Source organism: Pteronotus mesoamericanus, unplaced genomic scaffold (genome assembly GCF_021234165.1).
Source record: "Pteronotus mesoamericanus isolate MK-2021 breed Mesoamerican mustached bat unplaced genomic scaffold, CSHL_Meso_final scaffold_167, whole genome shotgun sequence".
NCBI lineage: Eukaryota > Metazoa > Chordata > Mammalia > Chiroptera > Mormoopidae > Pteronotus > Pteronotus mesoamericanus.
The window spans coordinates 38,805,450-38,825,813 of record NW_026555308.1 but is presented as its reverse complement, the minus strand read 5'-3'; the positions used below and the strand labels follow the sequence as shown (position 1 = coordinate 38,825,813).

The following is a 20,364-nucleotide window of genomic DNA, read 5'->3' as shown; positions in this document are numbered from 1 at the left end:
AACAAGACTTAAAAAGAATTCTGCAGACTCCAATTGACAGAAGCAGCAGGTATTTCACCAATAAGGGCTCCAGAACAAAGGAGGATATTCCTACTTTTTCAGTTGAATGTATGCTTTTGTTAATAAACAAAACACAATTTTGATAGCCTTGGGGTTTTTTTTCATGACATATTGGTTTGACAGTGCCCCAACTTCTACAGCTTCGGTTATAGTTAATGAATGTCACAAATATAAGAAGGTAAGTATGACAAATAAACAACAGGATAATCATGGTTGAACTAAATCACATTAGAAGGCTTCAAAGAAACAGCCTACTAACCCCAACCCTAGAATCCACATGCTACTTCAAGCTCAGTGTTTTTGAATCAACGTATAAAAAGAGTCCACATACGAGCGAGATCTGTGTCTGGATCGCCTGTTGTTGGGGTCAGCCTGGTTTTTTTCCTTTTGTCTCCTTAAAACAGCTTCCCACTGGGGCGCTGAATCAACCATATCATTCTCCTGCCGTATTCTGAAAAGAAAGACCATTCATCTAAAGTTAACATCCACACATGTGGTGCTTTGTTTCTGGTTCAGCCTAAACTGGCTTTAAATTACATTAAGAAATTATCAAATAAGTTATTTAAAAGTTCTTAAGATGTTATTTAAAAAGAAGCAATTTCATTATCATCATTCAAAACTAAGAATGTATTAAATGGTTTAATTATTCATAAGTATACATATACAAACATATACATATACATATATATACACTTATGGATATATTATTATTGTTATACATAAATGTGTAAGCTATATTTAGTTATTTTCAGACTTCTATCTGTGGCTTAAAATTTTCCTAGAAAACCATGTGTCAAACAAAAATTAACTTACAATATATTTAAGGTTTTAAAAAATATTTTTATTTTTCAATCACAGCTGACATTCAATATTATATTACTTTCGGGGTAAAGCATAGTATACAGACATTTATATAATTAACAAAGTGATCCCCCCGTAAGTCTAGTAACCACATGACATATAACATCTTCAAGTTTTGACTACAGAAAACAGGAATGTCTGCTATACAGACAATCTTAAACCATAAAATAAAATCATTTTTTAAAACATGCTAACCAAGACAGCAATACTGTTATGTTGAAATGCTCTTCAAAAATCTTATTAATTGTCAAGGTTTTCACGGGCAATAGTTGCCAAATATAATTTCCATTTTTTAAGATAGAGAACCAGAAGTGTGAAAAGTCAAATAAGGTGTCATCATGCATTAGCAGCTGAGTAGGCACAGAGCATTCCGGTCATGGCTGCTCACAGGCCGAAGAGGGAATGAGGGGTGAGACACGTAAGGTGTCCAGAGGCCAAGTAGGATCTGTAAAGGAGGGACCAGGAAATCGAGGGCAAAATCTGGAGCAGGAGGGAACTGGGAGCATAGGTACCCGCTGTGTGAGATCATAAGACAATGTTACCAAAACTTATTTTTTTTAAAATAATCCACAGATCTGAATTTTTAAATTCACTCTTTCAATTTTAAGTAATGGCAACCAATTCTGTACATTAAAGTACCCGATGGTCTTAACAAAACCCATCCACAAACCTCACTGAAGAAGTTTTGGGCCTCCGCTATATCGTTTTTTTAGTACCAAGGGTGGCGTGTTGTAGAAGAGAGGTGAAGCAAGTATCTAATTAAAGCAAGTGCTTAATTAATGTGCAAATACTGTCTGGGATGCACTGCAACAATGCTGTGAAGCTAAGTATTCCTTGCAAAAATTAAACACCTGTTGTTTGAATATTTAACTTTTAATTTATGTAAATCCTCCAGGAAACTGCTCCAGCGTGTTCATTTCACACACTGAGACTCCCGCGGTAGGGGAAGAGAAGCACCGAACTGCAAGGTAATCCTCCCAGAACTGTGACTGTAGGAGCACAAATGCTTCAAAACAAAAACGGAAGGAAGAGGTACGTTCAGGGGCATTACTCTCGCTGAACAGTTGTCTTTTGGTCGCCCTATGAGAGCACTTAGTACGGACTGTGGTGTGGATACAGGGATTTGCTTATAAATGCAAATCAGTAGATGAACGGCAAATATTCATTTCACAGATAACTTAGAGATAATGTAAGACAAATTCAAGTTAAAAAGAACAGGTCCTTATGAGAAAGAAACTATTTAAGTCTCTCTAGATGAAAGAGAAATTGTGCTAAGTGAAAAATTATCTGTAACACACTTCAAGCTTTTGAACTGTATATATTCCCTTGCTAAAGCTTTCATTTCTAACAGGTTATTTGAAAATGAACAGGATGCAGTCATGGTATGTTTCACAGATTCAAAAACACAGTTCCGTCTCTCATGGCATGTACAGAGGAAATTAAAATTCAATATTTACTGCTATGGATCTTAATATTAGAAGTATCTGAAGAAAAATAAGAATAGGTAAACTACTTGAGATTGTAATTATTAGCCATTCTTTGGAATGCTCCCATTTGAAAATGCTCTGTGTGTGTATACATACTCATCAGGATGTATTTTCACAGCCAGAACCTACACCTCAAACCATCCTATGGATTACGTGACAGCCTGGTGGGGAAGCAGCCCTGGCCGCCCTCAGGCCTGAGGGATTCAAAGTTGGACAGGCACAATCAATGGGGAAGTATCTCCTCTCCCCGCAGAACCCATACCTCACATGGCCAGGGACGGATATAAAACCCAGGTCTCCTACCTCGTGACCCTCGATAGCTACCATCCCAAACTAAATCGCTGCATAGTCACGGGCAGGACTAAACTTCACAATGTTGATTTTCAAAAAAAAAAAAAAAAAAATCAGGAAATCAGCATCTTTAAATATTTTTGAGAGGTCAAGCCTCTGAGCAAGGCTAAGGCCTGACTTTGGCCAACATAGTTTTCCCAGAGGACAGACATTTAAAAGGAAGCACAGTTAGTGCACGCCTGTTCTCTCTTGTGGAGTACAGCTGGCCACCTTCATACTCAGACTTCACCCTCATGAAAAGAAAAATAAATCTCCTGAAACACGAGCCCACAGTGTTCCTGTACCTCACTAGTAATAAGAACTATATATCAGAAGGAATTTCAGACTATGGCATGTACCTTTGACTTTTTTCTAAAAGTCTGAAGAGAGGGCAGTGACACCTGGCAGTTAATATCCTTGCAACAGGGTTCAAAGACAGATGCCCTCTACTGGTGACACTGGTTCATAAATATTCTAAGGAGGTGCATTAAAAATGTAAGGCTCATTGGAGAGTCACAACAGAAGCACATTTTCCTGAGTAATGGTGGTGTGGCTGCCTCAGTCTGTAATGAAGTTTGAAATTACACCCTTACAAAAGGCCTCTGGTTAATGGGGCTTCATTACTAGAATAAACGTGCCATTTCTTCCATCAATGAACTGCTCCAGAAAACACAGGTGCTACATGGAAAGGAAGAATGCTAGCCCAAGAAGCAAGAATATTCTAACGTGATTCTTATGAGGCAGAGGTTGACTGTTTTTGTTTATGCATGAGTGAATAAAGAAATCTTTAAATGTAAAAGATGTTTCCTGTAATGCTTCTGCTTGTAAGCTTCACCTATCCTTAGGTTTGGCATATGCAAGTATTGTTTTTTTGCTCCTTTCCTGCTATATTTTAATTATTATGTAGGAATTTACATTAAAATAGTAACTTTTAAAAAGTCAAAATGTGCTCTTTCATAACAGATAGTCAGGAAAGTCTCAAGGAGAAAAAAGAATCCACTGGAATTTACATTTGGAATCCATTTTAAATGTTGCATTTAAAGTGAACCTCAAAAATGCTAAATGTTTCTTTCCTCTATCTTTAGATGCAATAACTCTAGATTTATCATATTTTGTCTATTTCCTTATCTGCAACTATGGAGAGTTAATAGTTGGGTTAGGGAGCCTTATTGTAACAAGGCTTTTGTTTTTTAATGGTAAGGAAGAGGGTGCTTCAAAACAGAACAAATTTCCATGATGTCTCAGAATGAGAGAATCCTAATATATTTCTCCCATGTCTCACCAAATTTCAATACCCTACTTTTCCAGACTATGAGTGCAATTTACATTGTAACCGCATGTGACACTTAATTAAAGTTTGCAAAGGTTTGAAGATAAAATGCCATATATAATCGTTTGGTAACAAAAATGAAGATAATGACTATTCCTAGCCTCTTCTTTCCTGTCTTCCCAATTACAGTTCTGCCTCTTCTGCAGAATTCTTCACATTAAATGAATTCTTATATAAATCCCTGTGGGCTTCACTTTGCTCTCACCCAGGCGGTTTTGTTCCTAATAGGACCTTCCTTTACACCAGTTTCACTAAAATAAAGACGACGTTTACTGCTGAACCTGAGAAATCTTACAAAGCAAATGTATAATGAAGCTTCAAAAAGATATGAGTTACTACATGGTGCTCCCACGTTCTGCCTGGTCCCATCTCTGCCATTATCCAGGCCAACCGTTTATGTTCTTTGGTCAGGTCTCAGGATTTTCATCTACTTACTTAGTGCATTGCGAAGATCCTTTCTGGCTTTAAAACTCTACCTTTCTCTGTTTGTGTTGTATTTCAAGCCAGTTAGATACATTGAAACAAACCTCTACTCTTCATCTATAACACAGCTTTCCAGGCAATTGCTTCATAAGGCCGCTTCATTGCTAATATTAAGTCCGCAGGTCCCAACTGATTGTAGACTTGTGTTTCTTATCAACTGCACTCATTTTTGGATCACCTGCTATAAACCAATCTTCTTTTTTTTTTTTTTCAGTACTTTTCTTCCCTAGGGAAATTTATGTTGGTTTCAGGCATCTGTCGACATACTCCCTCAAGACCAGCAAGCAAAATATTCATTTGCTTTTACCAACCTTTCCTCATCATCAATAACTTATTCTTATTTGTTCTTAAAGGTGCTTCTGTCTCTTCCACTTATTCCTTATGCGCTACAAAATGAGCTACCTTTGTTGCAATTTCTCTTTCAAATTCTCCTTCTGGTTTCCTAATTCTTCAAACTGCTTTGCCTACGCTCAGTGATCTGAGGTCATTCTTCAGTTGCTGCAGCTTGCATTTCCATAGTTATCTCTGTCAACTTTGATTATGCTCTGGAAGCCCTAAATCATCCATATCAAATGTCTAAATTTTGATATGACTTATTAGAGTGGAAATCAGAAACATGGCAGTCTGCAGCAACAGTGAACGCTGTTTCCACTGGCTTTGTATGAGCGGCTCTCTCCATACCCACAATTTCTTGTTTGCAGCCTCTACCTAAATCAGAAGCAGGGCAGAAGAGGATGCGAGCAGGGAAACAGTTACCACGTTTCAGGCTATCGGGAAGGAATGCCCCACTGTTTCAAGCTTTCCATCATCCAAAACACACTCCCCCACCCACTCGCCCAGGGCACAGGGAGAATCAAGTTCTTTTTAACCACTCTACAAAAGCCAACCAAAAATCATGCCCTACTGACATGTTCCGTCTCTGTTAGCTGCAGGGCCACAGAAGACACGTTCCACAAAAGGCCTTGTGGAATGTATTTAAAATATTTAAAACCATTTTAATCCATTATTCAGGTACAGATTCTAAAAGACATCTAAAAGGCAGGAAGAAACTAACAACATTTGTGGCAGAAAAGATTCACGTTAGAAACACTGATGTCTTTTTTGTTAAAGGGAGCTGGGCCTGGTTTTAGAGACGCAGCAGGGACTCCAGATAACAGGGAGCAGCGCTGACTGTTCTCGTTAATCTAACAGCACCGGCCTATGCAGGGCACTTTCTACTTTTCAAAGCACATCTACTATCTCCTGGATGTTTACAAACCTCTTGTGAGGTAGCCAGAACAGGTATTATTCCACTTTGCATGTGAGAAAACTAAGATTCAAAGGGTAAGATAACCCGCTCCTAGCCAGGGAGTTCTTGAAAGCCGGGTCAAATCCGTAACACAGGCTCCCTAATTCTTTGTTCTGTGCTCTCCTGCACCTGTGTGTGCACACACACAGCCTCACGTACATAACTCTCGTCGTCCAAATGGTCCCCTGTTGCCAATTTTCTAGTCCTGCTCCTAGCCCAGGCTCCTCTCATTTCTTTTACTCTTTGACTCCTTGCCATGCTCCAGAGTTACTGCCATTTTCATGCTTACACTGAAAACAACAGATTTCTTCAGTCACTGCCCCTCCACAGCCCTCCCTCCCCCCGCCCCCACATCTCCCACTTCAAAATCCTAAAAGCCTACCAACACATCAAAGCTAATGACTGGGTAATCCACAGAGTCTCCCTGGTGAATGCTCAAAGGACTGCAGAGTTTCATCAATAGCACAAAGGATGTTTTGCAGACTGGTTTCTTTGAATGTGAAGGATATTTTATTAAGCTTAAGGTATTTTCAGGGAAAGCTGGTTTGTTAAAGGTTTCCCTCTGGTAAGTCTCTTCCCTAGGTTCTCCTTCAGCATACACCCTGGCCAACTCAAGGGGATGATGGCCCATAGGCTCCAGCGTCTGCAGACAAGCTGGCTGAGCCTTCTGATCTCAGGGACAAGATTCAAAATTCTAACTAGTGGAAATGAATACAATCTAATATTTGCACAGATCATTAACTTCATATTGCCTTGCACTTGGTAGGTTCCCAATCTGATGAATTTAATTGAACCAATTGTTCCACAAATCAGCACAGTAATCTCTAAAGAAACTTGAAGCATTTTAATTCTTAATCCTACCAGTAAATTGAAATACCAATTTCATTTCCCAATATCAATCGGTCCCTTCCCTGTTTATATAATGACTACTGCATAACTTTGGGGGGGTTCACACAGACACCCTCTTAAGAATCTGATTAAAAACTACACCCTAGCACTAGAAAACTGTATGCTTAGAAACACACAGAATTTCATGGAGTTATGAGACCCTAAAACCTACCGGTGATTCAGAGGATAAAAATGACTGGTCTAAAAATACAAATGCATTAAGGTAGGAAAGGTGGGAGTATGGAAGAATGGACAAAAAGGAAAGTGGAAGAGGCTGGAAAAGGGGTAAAGGAGAGGTGGGACAGGCAAAGGGGCAGTAACTCCAAAACCAGACATTGAACTGTGTTGTTCTATACCCCGAAGTGCTCTCACCTCTTAGATTTCATTTGATCTTTATGATAACTCACGTGACCAAAAAGTTCATATTATACCCCGCTTTCGAGTAAGAAAACAATTTAAATTGGTTAAAAGAGATGCCCAAGGTCAAGTACTACTACATGGTGGAACCAAGACCTTGACCCAGATCCTTGAGGGTTTTTTTTAACACATCATTGGCTCCTAAGTGTCAGAGAAGCCAGAAGGAATGAGAAAGAATGGGAAAGAAACTAAGAAAAGAAAGACAAAGGAACTGGGTAAGGAAAAGTGATGTGATAGATTAAAAAGGGAAGTAAGAGGATAGAGATAAGATGGGACTTAAGTACCAGGCAGTAAGGGGAAAATAGAGGCTTTCTGTCATTTTAGATGTTATAACAAGAACCTGTGCTCCGATTTCCAGCTAGTTATAAAAAGGAAGAAAAACTCTGTTCTCAAACCTCAAAACCTACAAAAATTACAGGATACTCATTCAGATTATAAAAATAGTAAAGAAAGAACAACTAAAGTAGGAAGGGGTAAATAAAGAGATAAACAACCCCCCCCCGCCCTCACACGCACACAAAAGGAGGAGGCTGAGGCCTTCTCCTGTTGTACGAAACAGCATGGCATGGAACTCTATGGTTAATGCACAAGTGACAAGAGTACCCTTATACATTTGTCCGCTCTGGACCCAAAGGTGAGAAAGGGGGTTACATTTTTCTAAAACTGAAACTAAATAAGAATCGTTGTTTCGAATATTAGCCTTCCAGAATGATGTAGATTATGACCTTTTTCTTAGAAGCCACAGCCAGTGCTTTAGATAAAGATGATTGGTAAACATTGTTTTACTAACTTGTGTTTCTCCTCATCCAAAATGAAAGACGTTTACAGTGTTATCCATGGGAATGACAGAGTAGCTTAAGTCTAATGGGTAGGACTTTGTGTGTGTGTGTGGGTGGGTGTGGGTAGCGGGGACGGGGGCGCGGGGGGCGACACTATTTCCACAGAGTGGCCAAAACCTCACAGGAAAGACTTCCTGTGTTTAAAAAAGCAAGAAGTGGCAAAGCGAACAACATCCCAAATGCCATACACCACCTCCAGAAAGTAAATCTGACTGTCCAGAGTTTTAGTGGACACAACATGGGCTTCAAAACAGAGACTGAAAAGCAAATCTGCACAGTCTTTGCTCCTCTGCCCCAGCTCTGGTTCCCAAGGGGAGACACGAAGGCAGGATGTGTCCGCGGCTGGCTCTGGTTTCAAAAGGGATAAAGCACGTGGGGCTAAATTTTGAGACCTGGCTAGCAGGAAGCAGAACATCCGCGTGTTCAAGATGCAGTCTGCCCCACTTCAGGGCGACCCGAGTCCTTGAATGACAGCACGAAGGACTCTGAGGAGAACTTGGCTAAGTCACACTGTTTCTGGATAAGGAAGGGACAGATGAAGTGGAAGAGATGTATCCTCTCCCCCAAAAAGGAGCCTTTTGCACAAGTCAGAAGTCAGACACCAGGAGACAAGCTCCATCACAGACAGAAGATATATTAGGACCATGAGCAGAGCCGCAGTTTATATATTCAGACCTACGCATCTTGATGTGGAATGAATGGGTTCTGGCAAAATTTAAAAGGCTAATCATCGGATGGAGGGGTTCGTGGAAGCACAGCATAGCGGATAAGCGGCATGGGAGGCAGCCTGTGTTTGCAGCCTCTCCTGCACACTCACTTTCACCTGCTGTGCGAGAACGTCCAGGAGTGGTGATTAGAACTGAGAGACATGCTTCTTCCTCGGCCCACTTTTTGCTGTGCCCCTGAGATCTACACTCTAGACCTCATCTGCTACAGACACAGGCAACTTATGAAACCCTGGGGCAATACTTCTGCAGGTAAAATGAGTTTGAAAGCTTTTGTGTCAGAGTGTATTTTGAAAAGTGATTTCTCATTAATAGCCTTACAAAGCACTTCAGCATTTAAACATTCAGAACTACTATCATTCTAAAATACACTACCTGCACAATACAAAGAATTCCACTCTAAAAAACTGTGCATCGAGCAGGGTGGGGTTTACTCTTGAGGGAGAAAACACCTACAAGGAATAAGGAAGACAGTGCAAGTAAATCAGTACTGAGCTACTCAAGAATTTGTTGGCAACCTTTAAATGGTGTTTCATTTTGAACAGCAAATGTCACTGTGAGTGCTTTTGGTCCCAAAAGGCACTGTTGTTAACTTCTGAGAAGTTGAGATTAGAGCACCTATGAACACACCTTAAAATACACCAAGTGTAACAGTAATATATTCGTTAAGATACTGGCTTGATCAATAAGTATAAATGTGGAAAGGGGTGGTGGAGAGAAGGTGAGATTTCCTGCTTTGCTTTGTGTTGTTTGTGAAGACTCTGAATCTGAGTGCAGGAAGAGGGCACCCTCAGGGAGAGCTGCCCTCCACGCTTGGGTTTTTACAGGTGAAGAAACTGAAATCATTTCTTTGAGAAGTGTAGCACAACCATTGAGACCTCACCTCTATCTGGTGTGATTCCAGCCCCTAAAAGGCTCCACACAGAAAGCTTTCCTAAGAAAATGGTCCACTCTCACAATGCTGTCTGGGCTATAGCTGCACAGGCTTTGTATTTGGAGAGGGACGCTGATTCAATGTGTGCCAAGCGTAAGGGCTCCAAGTGCTAAAGAAGAGCGCTGGAGATTATCTCATCCAACTTCCTCATTTTACAGAAGATAAAAAAGACGACCCAGAAAAGCAAAAGTAACCAGGCCAGAGTTCCACATCAGGTGAGAATGAGTTTCCAACAGTAGCACTACTGACATATTTTTGGACCAATACTTCTTTGTTGTGACGGGCTATCCTGTGCATTGTAGGATGTTTAGCAGCATCCTGGCCAGTAGCAATTCCCGAACCCAACTGTGACATTAGAAGTGTCTCAAAACATGGCCAAAAATCCTCAGGGAGTGGAGGGGGAGGACAAAATTGTCCCCAGTGGAGAACTGCCACTGGGTTAGAAACTGGTACAACCAGCAAACAAATCCCTCTCACTTTCAACCTGGTACCCTTTTACTATGTCAACACTTGTTTTCAAATAAATATTCTGTAACCAGGGAGAACAGATTAATGCATTAAGCCATCACTAATATTGATTACATGTCAAATGATGTTATTAAAAAGCTCTTAAAAATGAGTCAAAGATATGAGCAAATTGTATTTCCCCATCTAACTGTATGTGCCTACATAAATATAAACATATATTTGCATGTACATCTACACAAGGCTGAAACTATGAAATCTATAAAACAATGACTCCCTTGTTTTTGGTTGGGCAAAATATAGTAATGTCATGTTAAACGATACCTTAGGGAGAAATCCCTCTACCAACAGTAAAATATCTTACCACCCTTAGACAAATTTACTACATGTTGTACCTAAATGTAGATCAACTTTTTTTTAATTAACAAGAAAGAACCTCACTGTCAAGTTGTTTAATCATCTTATTATGAAGATAAGAAACTCAGTTCACACCCTCAACGGCATGGCTCATTTGGTTGAGTGTCGTCCTGCAAATTGAAAGGTCACTGGTTTGATTCCCAGTCAGGGCACATGCCTGGGTTGCAGGTTTGGTCCTGCGTTGGGGCATGTGAGAGAGGCAACCAACTGATATTTTTCTCACACATTGATGTTTCTCTCCCTCTTTCTCTTTCCCTTCCCCATCTGTAAAAAATTTTTAAATTCTTTAAAAGAAGAAAGAAAGAAAAGAAACTCAGTTCAAAGAGGTAAAGTTTCCCAAAATACTGCTTCAGGATAGGGCCAGACTGCTTCTTAAACACTAATGAAACAATCAGGCTTAAAAATGCAGAGGACTCCCAGTGTTTTCCACCAACAGAAGCCCCTGTGTTTGGAGTTCCAGTTAACTATAATATTCTAAAATTACCTGTTTCTCTTTTTCCGGTGTTCTCTATTAGAATTTTCTGATTCACTACCACTGCTTGTGTTACAGCGTGAGCGTGACCTGAAGACAAAATAAGAGCAAAAGGAAAAAACCCTCATTTCAGACAAAAGAAAAATTTTAGAAAGGCTCATGTTGGTTCTCTGGAATTAATTCTGTAGTAAAATTACTAATCCAAACATAAGTTTTATTCTTCCCCCATTCAGTGTTTCTCAATTCAGTCAGACATCTGAATGCACCTAGAGAAATGTGAAACTAGATTAAGGAAAATGTCACTCTCCTCCCAGAAAGGACCGAAGAACCAAACACTTCCAACAGAAATCTGACATGGCAAAGCAATGAGCCCCTGTGGTACAAATCAATATTGACTCGGAGTCCTGTCAGACTTCCACCCTTCACTGAGAAAGGTAGAGCTTATTTCCCATCCCCTTGAATTAGTGCTCATCCTATAACTGATTTTACCAAGAGGATGAGATGGAAGGGTTACTTTGTCAGTTCTAGAACTATCTCTTAACAGAGCGAGTAGCTTCTGCCTCCTCCCATACACCGCCTAAAGAAGCCCAAGCTAGCCAGTGAAGAGACAATGGATTCTGCCAAGACACCAGAAATGAACAGCCCAGCCTCAGCCACCACCTGACTGAAGCTTCATCTGAGACTAGCAAGGTTAACTAAAGAACTTCCTGTTCAATCAACAGAATTATAAGAGATCTATACGGTTGTTGTTGCTTTAAAATACACCAAGTTTGCCCTGGCCGAGTAGCTCAGCATCTTCCCAATATGCCAAGGTTGCAGGTTCAATGCCTGGTCAGGGCACATACCAGAATCAACCAACGAAGTCATGAATAAGTGGAACAACAAATCCCCCCCCCCCCACCTCCAATCCCTCTTCTTTCGTCTGTCCCTCCCTCCCTTCCCTCCCTCTCTAAAATCAATAAATAAAAATAAAAAAATAAAATAAAATATACCAGGTTTTAGAGTGGTTTTGACACAGCAATAGATAACTGAGAGAGCTCCTCTGCGGAACAGAAAAAAAGAAATTGCTAAGGATGCTACAGAATGGAAGACTGAGAACCGGCTGAGGCCAATTTGAAAGTTAAAAAACAAATGTACAATACTCTTAAAGCAGTCACTAATAAAACAAATTAAAAAAGTCCCCATTCTTGCCTCAGTTTTGAGCTGTGCTAATTTGCTGATTCTTCCTCCCTCTCCCAGACCCTCCTTCCCATTTGGGGGTTTTTTTTGTTTTTTTACCTCCTCCTTTGCTTTAGATCTGAGTCTTCACCACTGTTATGGGCTTTCCTATGGAAAACAAATAAATGAAGACATTAAAGAAAATAGAAAATTATCAGTTGGCTAAGGAAAGCACACCAAAATGAGTTTCACTTCATTTACTGTATATCTGTTAAGCATTCATTCATTACCAAACATTTAAATCACATATATATGCCCATCCCTACGATAGGTCCCAGAAATATACCAACTGGCCTCAAGAAGTCAGCAACCTAGTGAGGGCTGTGAATAGTCTATAAATAACAATGCACAACATGTCTATTAAATTCTATTCATCCACTGATGGGGTTAGACTGTAATTCCTAGGTCTGCAATCCAAGCCAAATTCTGCCATAATCTAACATCAGCTCTCACTTGGATGACCTTCCCAACACCCTGGCCTCCAAGTCCCTTGACCTTTTCTCTACTAATCCCTTCACAATAACTCAGCGACCTTGGACTTTATCCTCATCATGGTCACCCGTGGACGCCATCCTCTGTAGCCACCTCTACACACTGCTCTCTGACCACATTCTCCTCCCCCTCCTGTTTACCACTTCTATTTACTTTCAAACAGCTTCAACCAGGCATTCTGGTTAAATGTGCAGGCTTTGGAGCCAGGCAACATGAACATGAATCCCATCTCCTCCAATGACGAGTTGTGTGATTTAAATTATTTCTCTACTCAGGGTCTCCATTTTAATAGAACCTTCGACAAAGGGTTGTTATGAGGATAGAATGAAATAATCTATTTAAAATGCATAGAGTAAGACTCAGACCATTGTATGTACTCAAGAAATGTTAGCTGTTATTACTCCTTCTTCAACTACTTCCATTCTACCTTTCTTTGACTTCAGTAGGACTATTTGTCTATTGACCTTGCAATTTCCAACAGCTCTTCACTTATTTTTCATTCCGTCTCAGGTTAGATCTGTCATCTCAGTAACATGCATGCCAATACTCAAAACTTTCTCCAACTTTCTGTCTGCTGTTCAGTCTTATTAGCAAGACCGCTAGCATGAGTGAAAACCAGCTATCCAGGTTCTCTGGGCTACACTCAACATCTTGCCGAGCAGTGCTGGAAGGAGTTACACAAAAGAGCATATGAGTTACAGTATAAATCCACCTTCGTAAACCTCCAGGGGAACCACAGCCCAGCCCAGCAACTGCACCGCCTTTCTCTGATCTAAGTGCTCTCTCTGTCTCTGCAAAGCAGTTTTTAAACTCTGTCACTCCACAACCCTCTGATATACCATCCCTCCCTCTCCTTCAGGAGATGACTTTGTTTTCTCCTTCCAAAGGAAAAAGTAGCCATCAGATGGCAACTCTCTCATCTTCCTGTTACCAAAAATAAAACCTATCAACATCTCCCTCTCTGTTACTTACAGATCTGTCCTTACAACTAAAGTCCGTCCCTCTCCTGTGCTATGTGGGTCCCATCACCTCATTTTTTAAATGACTCTCATTAACTATCCTCCTATATATATTCAATTTGTCCTCATGGAAAATTCTTTTACCAGCTTTTCACATTCTCAAGTCTCTCCTAGTTAAACACACACACACACACACCATCCCCCCCCCGACTCCACGCACACCTCTTCGTCTTCTTCCTAGTCTCTTCTCTGTCCTTCAAAACCAAACTTCTCAACCATTTCATTGGCGAATCCTTTGAAAGTTTGTATTTGCAGAACTTTTCTCTTGTATCTGTCCATTTTTTAAAAAATTTTTTTCCATGACCAGCTACCCTCCCATACCCTCTTCCACCTCCACCCACCCCTGCCCCCCCTGCAGTCACCACACTGTCTATTTCTTACAGCGAGAGTCTCTAACCTCACACCTGGGAGATGCAAGCCTGGCTCCTAGCATTCTGGGGATGGAGAGAGAATGGAGACATTTAGGAAGCAGATTTTCATTCTCTTGATTTTTTCCTATGTCCACAATTTCAGTCTCTTTTACCAAGCTAATCCTCTTCAACTATGCCCAGTAAATGCTAGAGTTTCTCAGCTCTGTCGTTGGCTTTGTCTTTGCATTCTATCTATACTACCAGTATATGGATATCAGATAGGTTTATCTCTGTTTCGTATTTCAACTAATCTTTAAGAAATTTATATTTCGGTTGAGATAGCTAATCCAGTTCCTAACTTATATCCAACAATCCATGTGAATCTTGCACTTGGACTTCTCAAAGGTATCACATATTCAACATACAATAACCAAAAAGTTATCCCTTTCAAGACTGTAATGTCGTGGTGCTTCTTATATCAGTGCATTACTCTTTAATTCATGAAACTGCACAACCACGGTCTTCATTCTTGACATCTTTCACCCTCATGCTGATCCTGCCAGCCCTACTAATTTTACCTCCAGATGGATTTCGAAACCACCACCATCCATGTCTCCACACTAACCCGTGGCTCAAGATCCCATTCTCGTTGGCCAGGACTCACATGAGAGCCCACTGTCTGGTCTCTGTTTCTGCAATTATCCCCTCCCACCTTTTCTCCACAGAACAGGAAGGGTCACCTTTACACAAGACAAAAGTGACCTTGATATCATTCTTTCTGAAAACTACTGGTTATAACAACGAAAATCCTCAAGAAAATTCAGGTGTCTTATGAGATCTGGCCCCACCTCTCTCTCCAGGCTGGCACTTTTCTGATTACTCTCAATGCTTGAGCAACACTGGCCTTTTATTTTTTTCATGAATGCTCCCTCTCCCTGCCATCCCAAGGCCTCTTCACGTGCTAGTCCCTCTCCCTCTCTGTGCCTGCTTTTGTCTCAGATTCCAGCTCAGCATCAAGCCTTAGGGAACTCTTCTTGACCTCCTTGATTCAACAACTCAGCAAAACTCTAATAGTGCTGGCTACACAGGTGTTTGAATGGTAAAAATTTATCAAGACATTATTCTTAGAACACAGGTACTTTTCTGTATGTATGTTGTTTCAAAAAAATATTTTTAAATTCTCCTAAGCATAACTCCCTCTCGAGAACATACAACAGTCATAACTGCACATACCTTTGTAATTTGTATGTTTCTCCCCCAATAAACTGTAAACTCCCAAAGGTCAGACTTTTTCTAATGCTGTTTAACACAGTGCCTAGCATAAAGTAGGTACTCAATAAACATTTTCAAGTATAAAGATGAATAGGAGTGAAAATAAATTGTACTTCCAGAAAGTATGCTGGCTTTCTTTTTCTACCGTAGGAGTGCTTAAACAAGCAGGCTTCAGGGTCTCCATGAACCTTAAAAATTTTAAGAACATTTGTCTGTGCATTTCATAATGTACTTTCCCCCTAGGGAATGAATCCAATATTTTATCAGATTCTTAGAGTTCTATCACCCAAAAAGTTTAAGAACCAATGTTTTAGACTCTGCCAGAATTTGATAGCTGTATTCATCTTGTGACAAACAACTGACAAAACATGAAATTTTGATATCTTCTGCAAAACATAGTACCCTGGTATCCGTTACAAAATAGAATTTCACAGTATGGCAGTTCCTCAAGAAATGAAGAATAGAGTTACCATATTACCAGCAATCCCTCTTCTGAGTATCACCCCGAAAAACTCGAAAACATTTATTTGCAGAGATATATACACCCCTATGTTCACTGCAGCATTATTCACAGTGGCCAAGACATGGGGACAACCAAAGGGTCCTTTGATAGAAGACTGGATAAAAAAAACGTGGTACATTTATACGATGGAATACTATTCAGCCATAAGAAAAGGTGAAATACTGCTATTTGTGACAACATGGATGAACATTGAGAATATTATGCCGAGCTAATACATATGTACTAGCTCGTGTACATATGTGTGTATGAGTCAGTAAAAGCTAAGAACCATATGATTTTACTCATAGTAAGACATAACTGAAACTCATACACACAGACAACAGTACAGCAGTTACCAGAGGAAGGGAGGTGGGAGGGTAATAAAGGGTAGAGGAGGCCAAATATATGGTGACAGAAGATGATTTGACTTTTGGTGGGGGGCGCACCCAATGCGCACACAATGCGATATACAGATCATGTATCACACAAATGTGTAGTAACTTGAAAAAATAGGAAAAAAAAGAATGTCCCATTATTAAAGTCCTTGAGATTCTTCCATGCTGATGACAAATCTTGGTTTTAAATGTTAGAGGTAATGCATCTATCTAGGGATTTGTGCCCAGAGGCAAGGTAAAATGCATGTGAAGATAAAACAAGAGTACTAAAGACCGGGACATTTGTAGAGCATTTATAGAGAAAAGAAACAAAGAATGAGCTTTAGCTCATCCATGCCAACATGCAGTAATGGCTAGTCTCCTCAGAACACACGTGTTGAATAAGAGGACTTTCAAGTGACACACAGAGCCAGGCAGAAGGCTCTATGGCTGCTCTGACAAAATCAAAATGGTCTTCCCCCTGGATGGCGCCAATGAAAGGATCCTGTATCTACTCACCACAATTACTTCTCTGTATTTCACAGGAAGCCTACAGAAAATGTATCTCAGTATAGAAGTCATTAAGTCTGGACTTGAGAATATATATGCTCCAAACTATTTCAAGCATTCAGTTTGAAAAAAATTATAAATTTAGATTATTTTACAAAAGCTCGATAAGTTCATTTTTTAATATATTAAAATCAAAATGACCACCTGTTCAACATGTGTAATTATTTTATTTAAGGAGCGATGACAAAGAACACTAATAATTAAGGATGAGGAATTATAATAATCTATCTAACAATAATCAGACAGTGCCACATTCTCAATGTATTTAGTGAATCCCATTGACCACATCTCAACACACATATAAACGTAAATGCACTTTAAAATATTTCCCAGTGCTGTTGAGACAGTTTTAAGTGTTGTCCAAATTGAACCAATCCTTAGTAGGGAAGAAAGGCAGAAAACCTTTCCCCCTGCCTTGTTTAAATGATGGTTCACTATCCCTTCCATTCTCAGATGCACAGACCTGGGTCCAAATCCCAGAGATGTGTTACAAAAGACAGCTACTGTCGAAGTGAGATGATAACGCTGGGCCAGACACTGCCCCATTGGCACTCAACCCCATCCCATCCCATCTGTAATCTTCCCTGTCGTGCCAACTCGAGACCCCTGAAAACTACATTTTCTGGACTCCTTTGCCAGCTGGATTCTACTTAGAGAAACACTCAGGTGAGATCTGAAAGCAGGGGAAAAGGGGAAGCAACTGTGCTCTGGCAGCAGGTGTGGCACCCTCTTGCACTGCTGAGAAGTGGGGGTTCCACAGCGTTGGCTACAGTGGTGGTTCCTCCAGCAATGTGGGCAGCAAGCACAGACTCATGGGAGCCAGCTCCAAGGCAGAAACAGCTTCTGCATCTCTAGGTAACACCCCCTCATCTCTTCTTATTCCCCTAGCCCAGGGGCAGCACAGTATCCAGATCTCAGAGTTGCACCTTGTCTCTGCCTATGTTCCTTCAATCCTACTGACACTTGTGCACCAAAATTTCTTGCATTACTCCCTCTCTGCTAAAAATGCCTCATGAACCCTGGCTGGTGCAGCTCACTTGGGTGGAGTGTTGTCCCAGGTACCAAAAGGTCACAGGTTTGATTCCCTGTCAGGGTGCACATCCAGGTTATAGGTCTTACCCCCAGTTGGGGCACCTATGAGAAAGCAACCAATCGATGTATCTCTCTCGCATCTCTCTCTCTCTCTCTCTCTCTCTCTCTCTCCCCCTCTCCCCCTCAACCTCCTCTTCTCCCCCTGCCTAAAAGTAATGAAAAAATGTCCTTGGGTGAGGAAATAAATTCTTCATGACTGAATAATACAAATGCCCATTTCTGTATGGTTATTATAAGAATGAAATGAGATAATATACAGCAAGCAATTTGCTCAGTAGCTAGAACATGACAAATGCCAATTATTATTCCGCTATCTAATCACTGTTAGTCATGATTTCTTTGCCCCTTTTCAGTCCCACTAGGGGAAAGTGCTATAGACCTTTCTCTTCTTAACCATCAAAGGATTTCAGTAAAGTTGGACCTGGTTTGAGAAAGTTGGGGAATAAGACTCTGGAAAACTGGCAGAAATAGAAGAAATCAAACAGGCATGGATCAGCAGTAAATATAAACAAGGCACAGAAGAAAGACAAGCCTGTGCTTTCCTGATCCACAGCATATACAAAAAGAATCCTGATGGTTATCTGAGAGTGTGACCTGAGCTTCTCATAATTACAAAAGTCACTTATAAAATATTGCTTATGTAAGTACCCAAAGTAAAACACAGCCACCATCATGTAGGAATAAAATGGATTCCACTGGTAAGTCATTTCCAGGTCTTCTTCTTTTGGACCTGTCATATTGCCCAGCCTGCTTTGCAAAGAAAGTCCCAAACTTCTAGACATAGATTTAAAAAAAAAATAAAGCATACACACATGCAAATGTAATCACACAAACAATCTAACTTGCTAGGTAAAATATAATAGGATTCATTTTCTCTGTGCTTTGAAAGGAGTTTTACTCATATTTATACAACAGTATCAGTTTAGAGAGCAGACCATATAGACTCAGCAGAGATTAATCTATAAACATAATTTTGTCTTCTCAGGCCAAATCATTTATTATCTTTTATGTATATATGTGTGTGTGTGTGTGTGTGTGTGTGTGTGTGTGTGTGTGTATACACATAATTAATATAATATGTTATATATTACATATACTATATAATATATATATAGTAAAAATATATGTACATTCTTATCAGTCTTAACTACAACACAGAAAGCATGTCCCTGTTACTATGTTTGAAATTACTCTCTGAAACTCTGGCTGTTTAAGAGAAATGCTTTGGGATCCCTAGCTTATTTTACCTCAGAAAACCTGTTTCCTGTTATCTTGGGGAGACAAACAGTCATGATATTATGAGAATAACTTGTAATACAACTGTGACTGGGACCCAGAGCTTCTGCTGAAAATTAAAATCGGGGCTGTGTTCAGCTTACCTTCTCCTTGTCGGCTGTACGGAGTCATTGTCACTCCCACAGGAGGGGTTTCGGCGGCGAGCGTAGGGAAACTTTGGGGATTTCATGCGGTCATTGGGGGAGTTGTACAGCCCACTAGAGTGGAAAAAGAATGGTCAATAATCCCTGCGGAGGACCTGGAGGAGCAATACCCTAGCTCTAAAACCCAGTGCTTCTAGGGAAGTGTTCATAATTGTATTGCTGATACTTTCGGGGGAGTACCGAATCGTGGCCAAACAGTTATTTTGGCTGACAAGATATATTGAAAGAAAAGACAGGTAAGATCTGGTAAAAACAAATCATAAAGGTCATTATTTTGCAGAAATGGATTTGTCTCAGTAGACTTCTACAGTAAGAAATGAACAGACACAAATGATAGCAACATGTTTAAAATAATAGCATTTTAAACATGTGTAAAATGTGTAAACACATTTTTAGCAAAAATGTAAATAATGACAACAAATTGCATTTATGATCTATCTACCACATGCCAGGCATTGATGAGCTAACAGCTTTGTATTCATTACCTTAGCTAATCATCATATCAACTCTAAGTACTGCAATACAATTATTAGGCCCACTTAACAAAAAAGAAAAGAAGAACGAGAGAGAGAGAGAGAGAAATACAGAATGTTTCATTAAGTAGCCCAAGTAAAGTAGCTAGAAAGTGGTAGAATTAGAAGAGGAACCCCTGGGTGATTATACCTGGAACCACCGTAACTATACATATAGCCAGTAAGTTATAATGCAGGCCTGTCACTGGTTTGATAGTTATGAACAAAAGAAATGAAATATATATTTTTAGGAATGAAAGTCTTCTGGAATCACTATTCATAAGCTATAGTTTTCAACTAAAGTTTTCACAAGACCTATGATATTGTAGAAAGTATCATTAATATATTTCATTCAGAGTTTTCAGAAAGACATTACTTTATTCTAAACCATCACAATGACCTTCTTAGGCAGTTTTTTAATACACGCTGGTTTCCCTTCTGTCTTCCCAGGAGAGAGTTTCACATTAGGACACATCCTGGGGGTCTCTATGTCAGGAGTTCTGAGTCATGCTGACTTAGCAATCCAAC

The 20,364-nt window shown here is 40.0% G+C and overlaps 1 protein-coding gene across 1 annotated transcript in view; it reads right to left on the bottom strand.

The window, feature by feature from the left end:
- Positions 1–20,364, bottom strand: part of EPB41L4A (erythrocyte membrane protein band 4.1 like 4A) — a 245,132-nt gene that overhangs the window by 25,936 nt on the left and 198,832 nt on the right. The window contains exons 15-18 of the mRNA XM_054589971.1: positions 19,265–19,378; positions 12,275–12,322; positions 11,009–11,086; positions 392–511 (exon numbers count right to left, since the gene is read on the bottom strand). Of these exons, the coding sequence (XP_054445946.1) occupies positions 392–511; positions 11,009–11,086; positions 12,275–12,322; positions 19,265–19,378 (360 nt within the window). The remainder of the gene's footprint in view (positions 1–391; positions 512–11,008; positions 11,087–12,274; positions 12,323–19,264; positions 19,379–20,364) is intronic.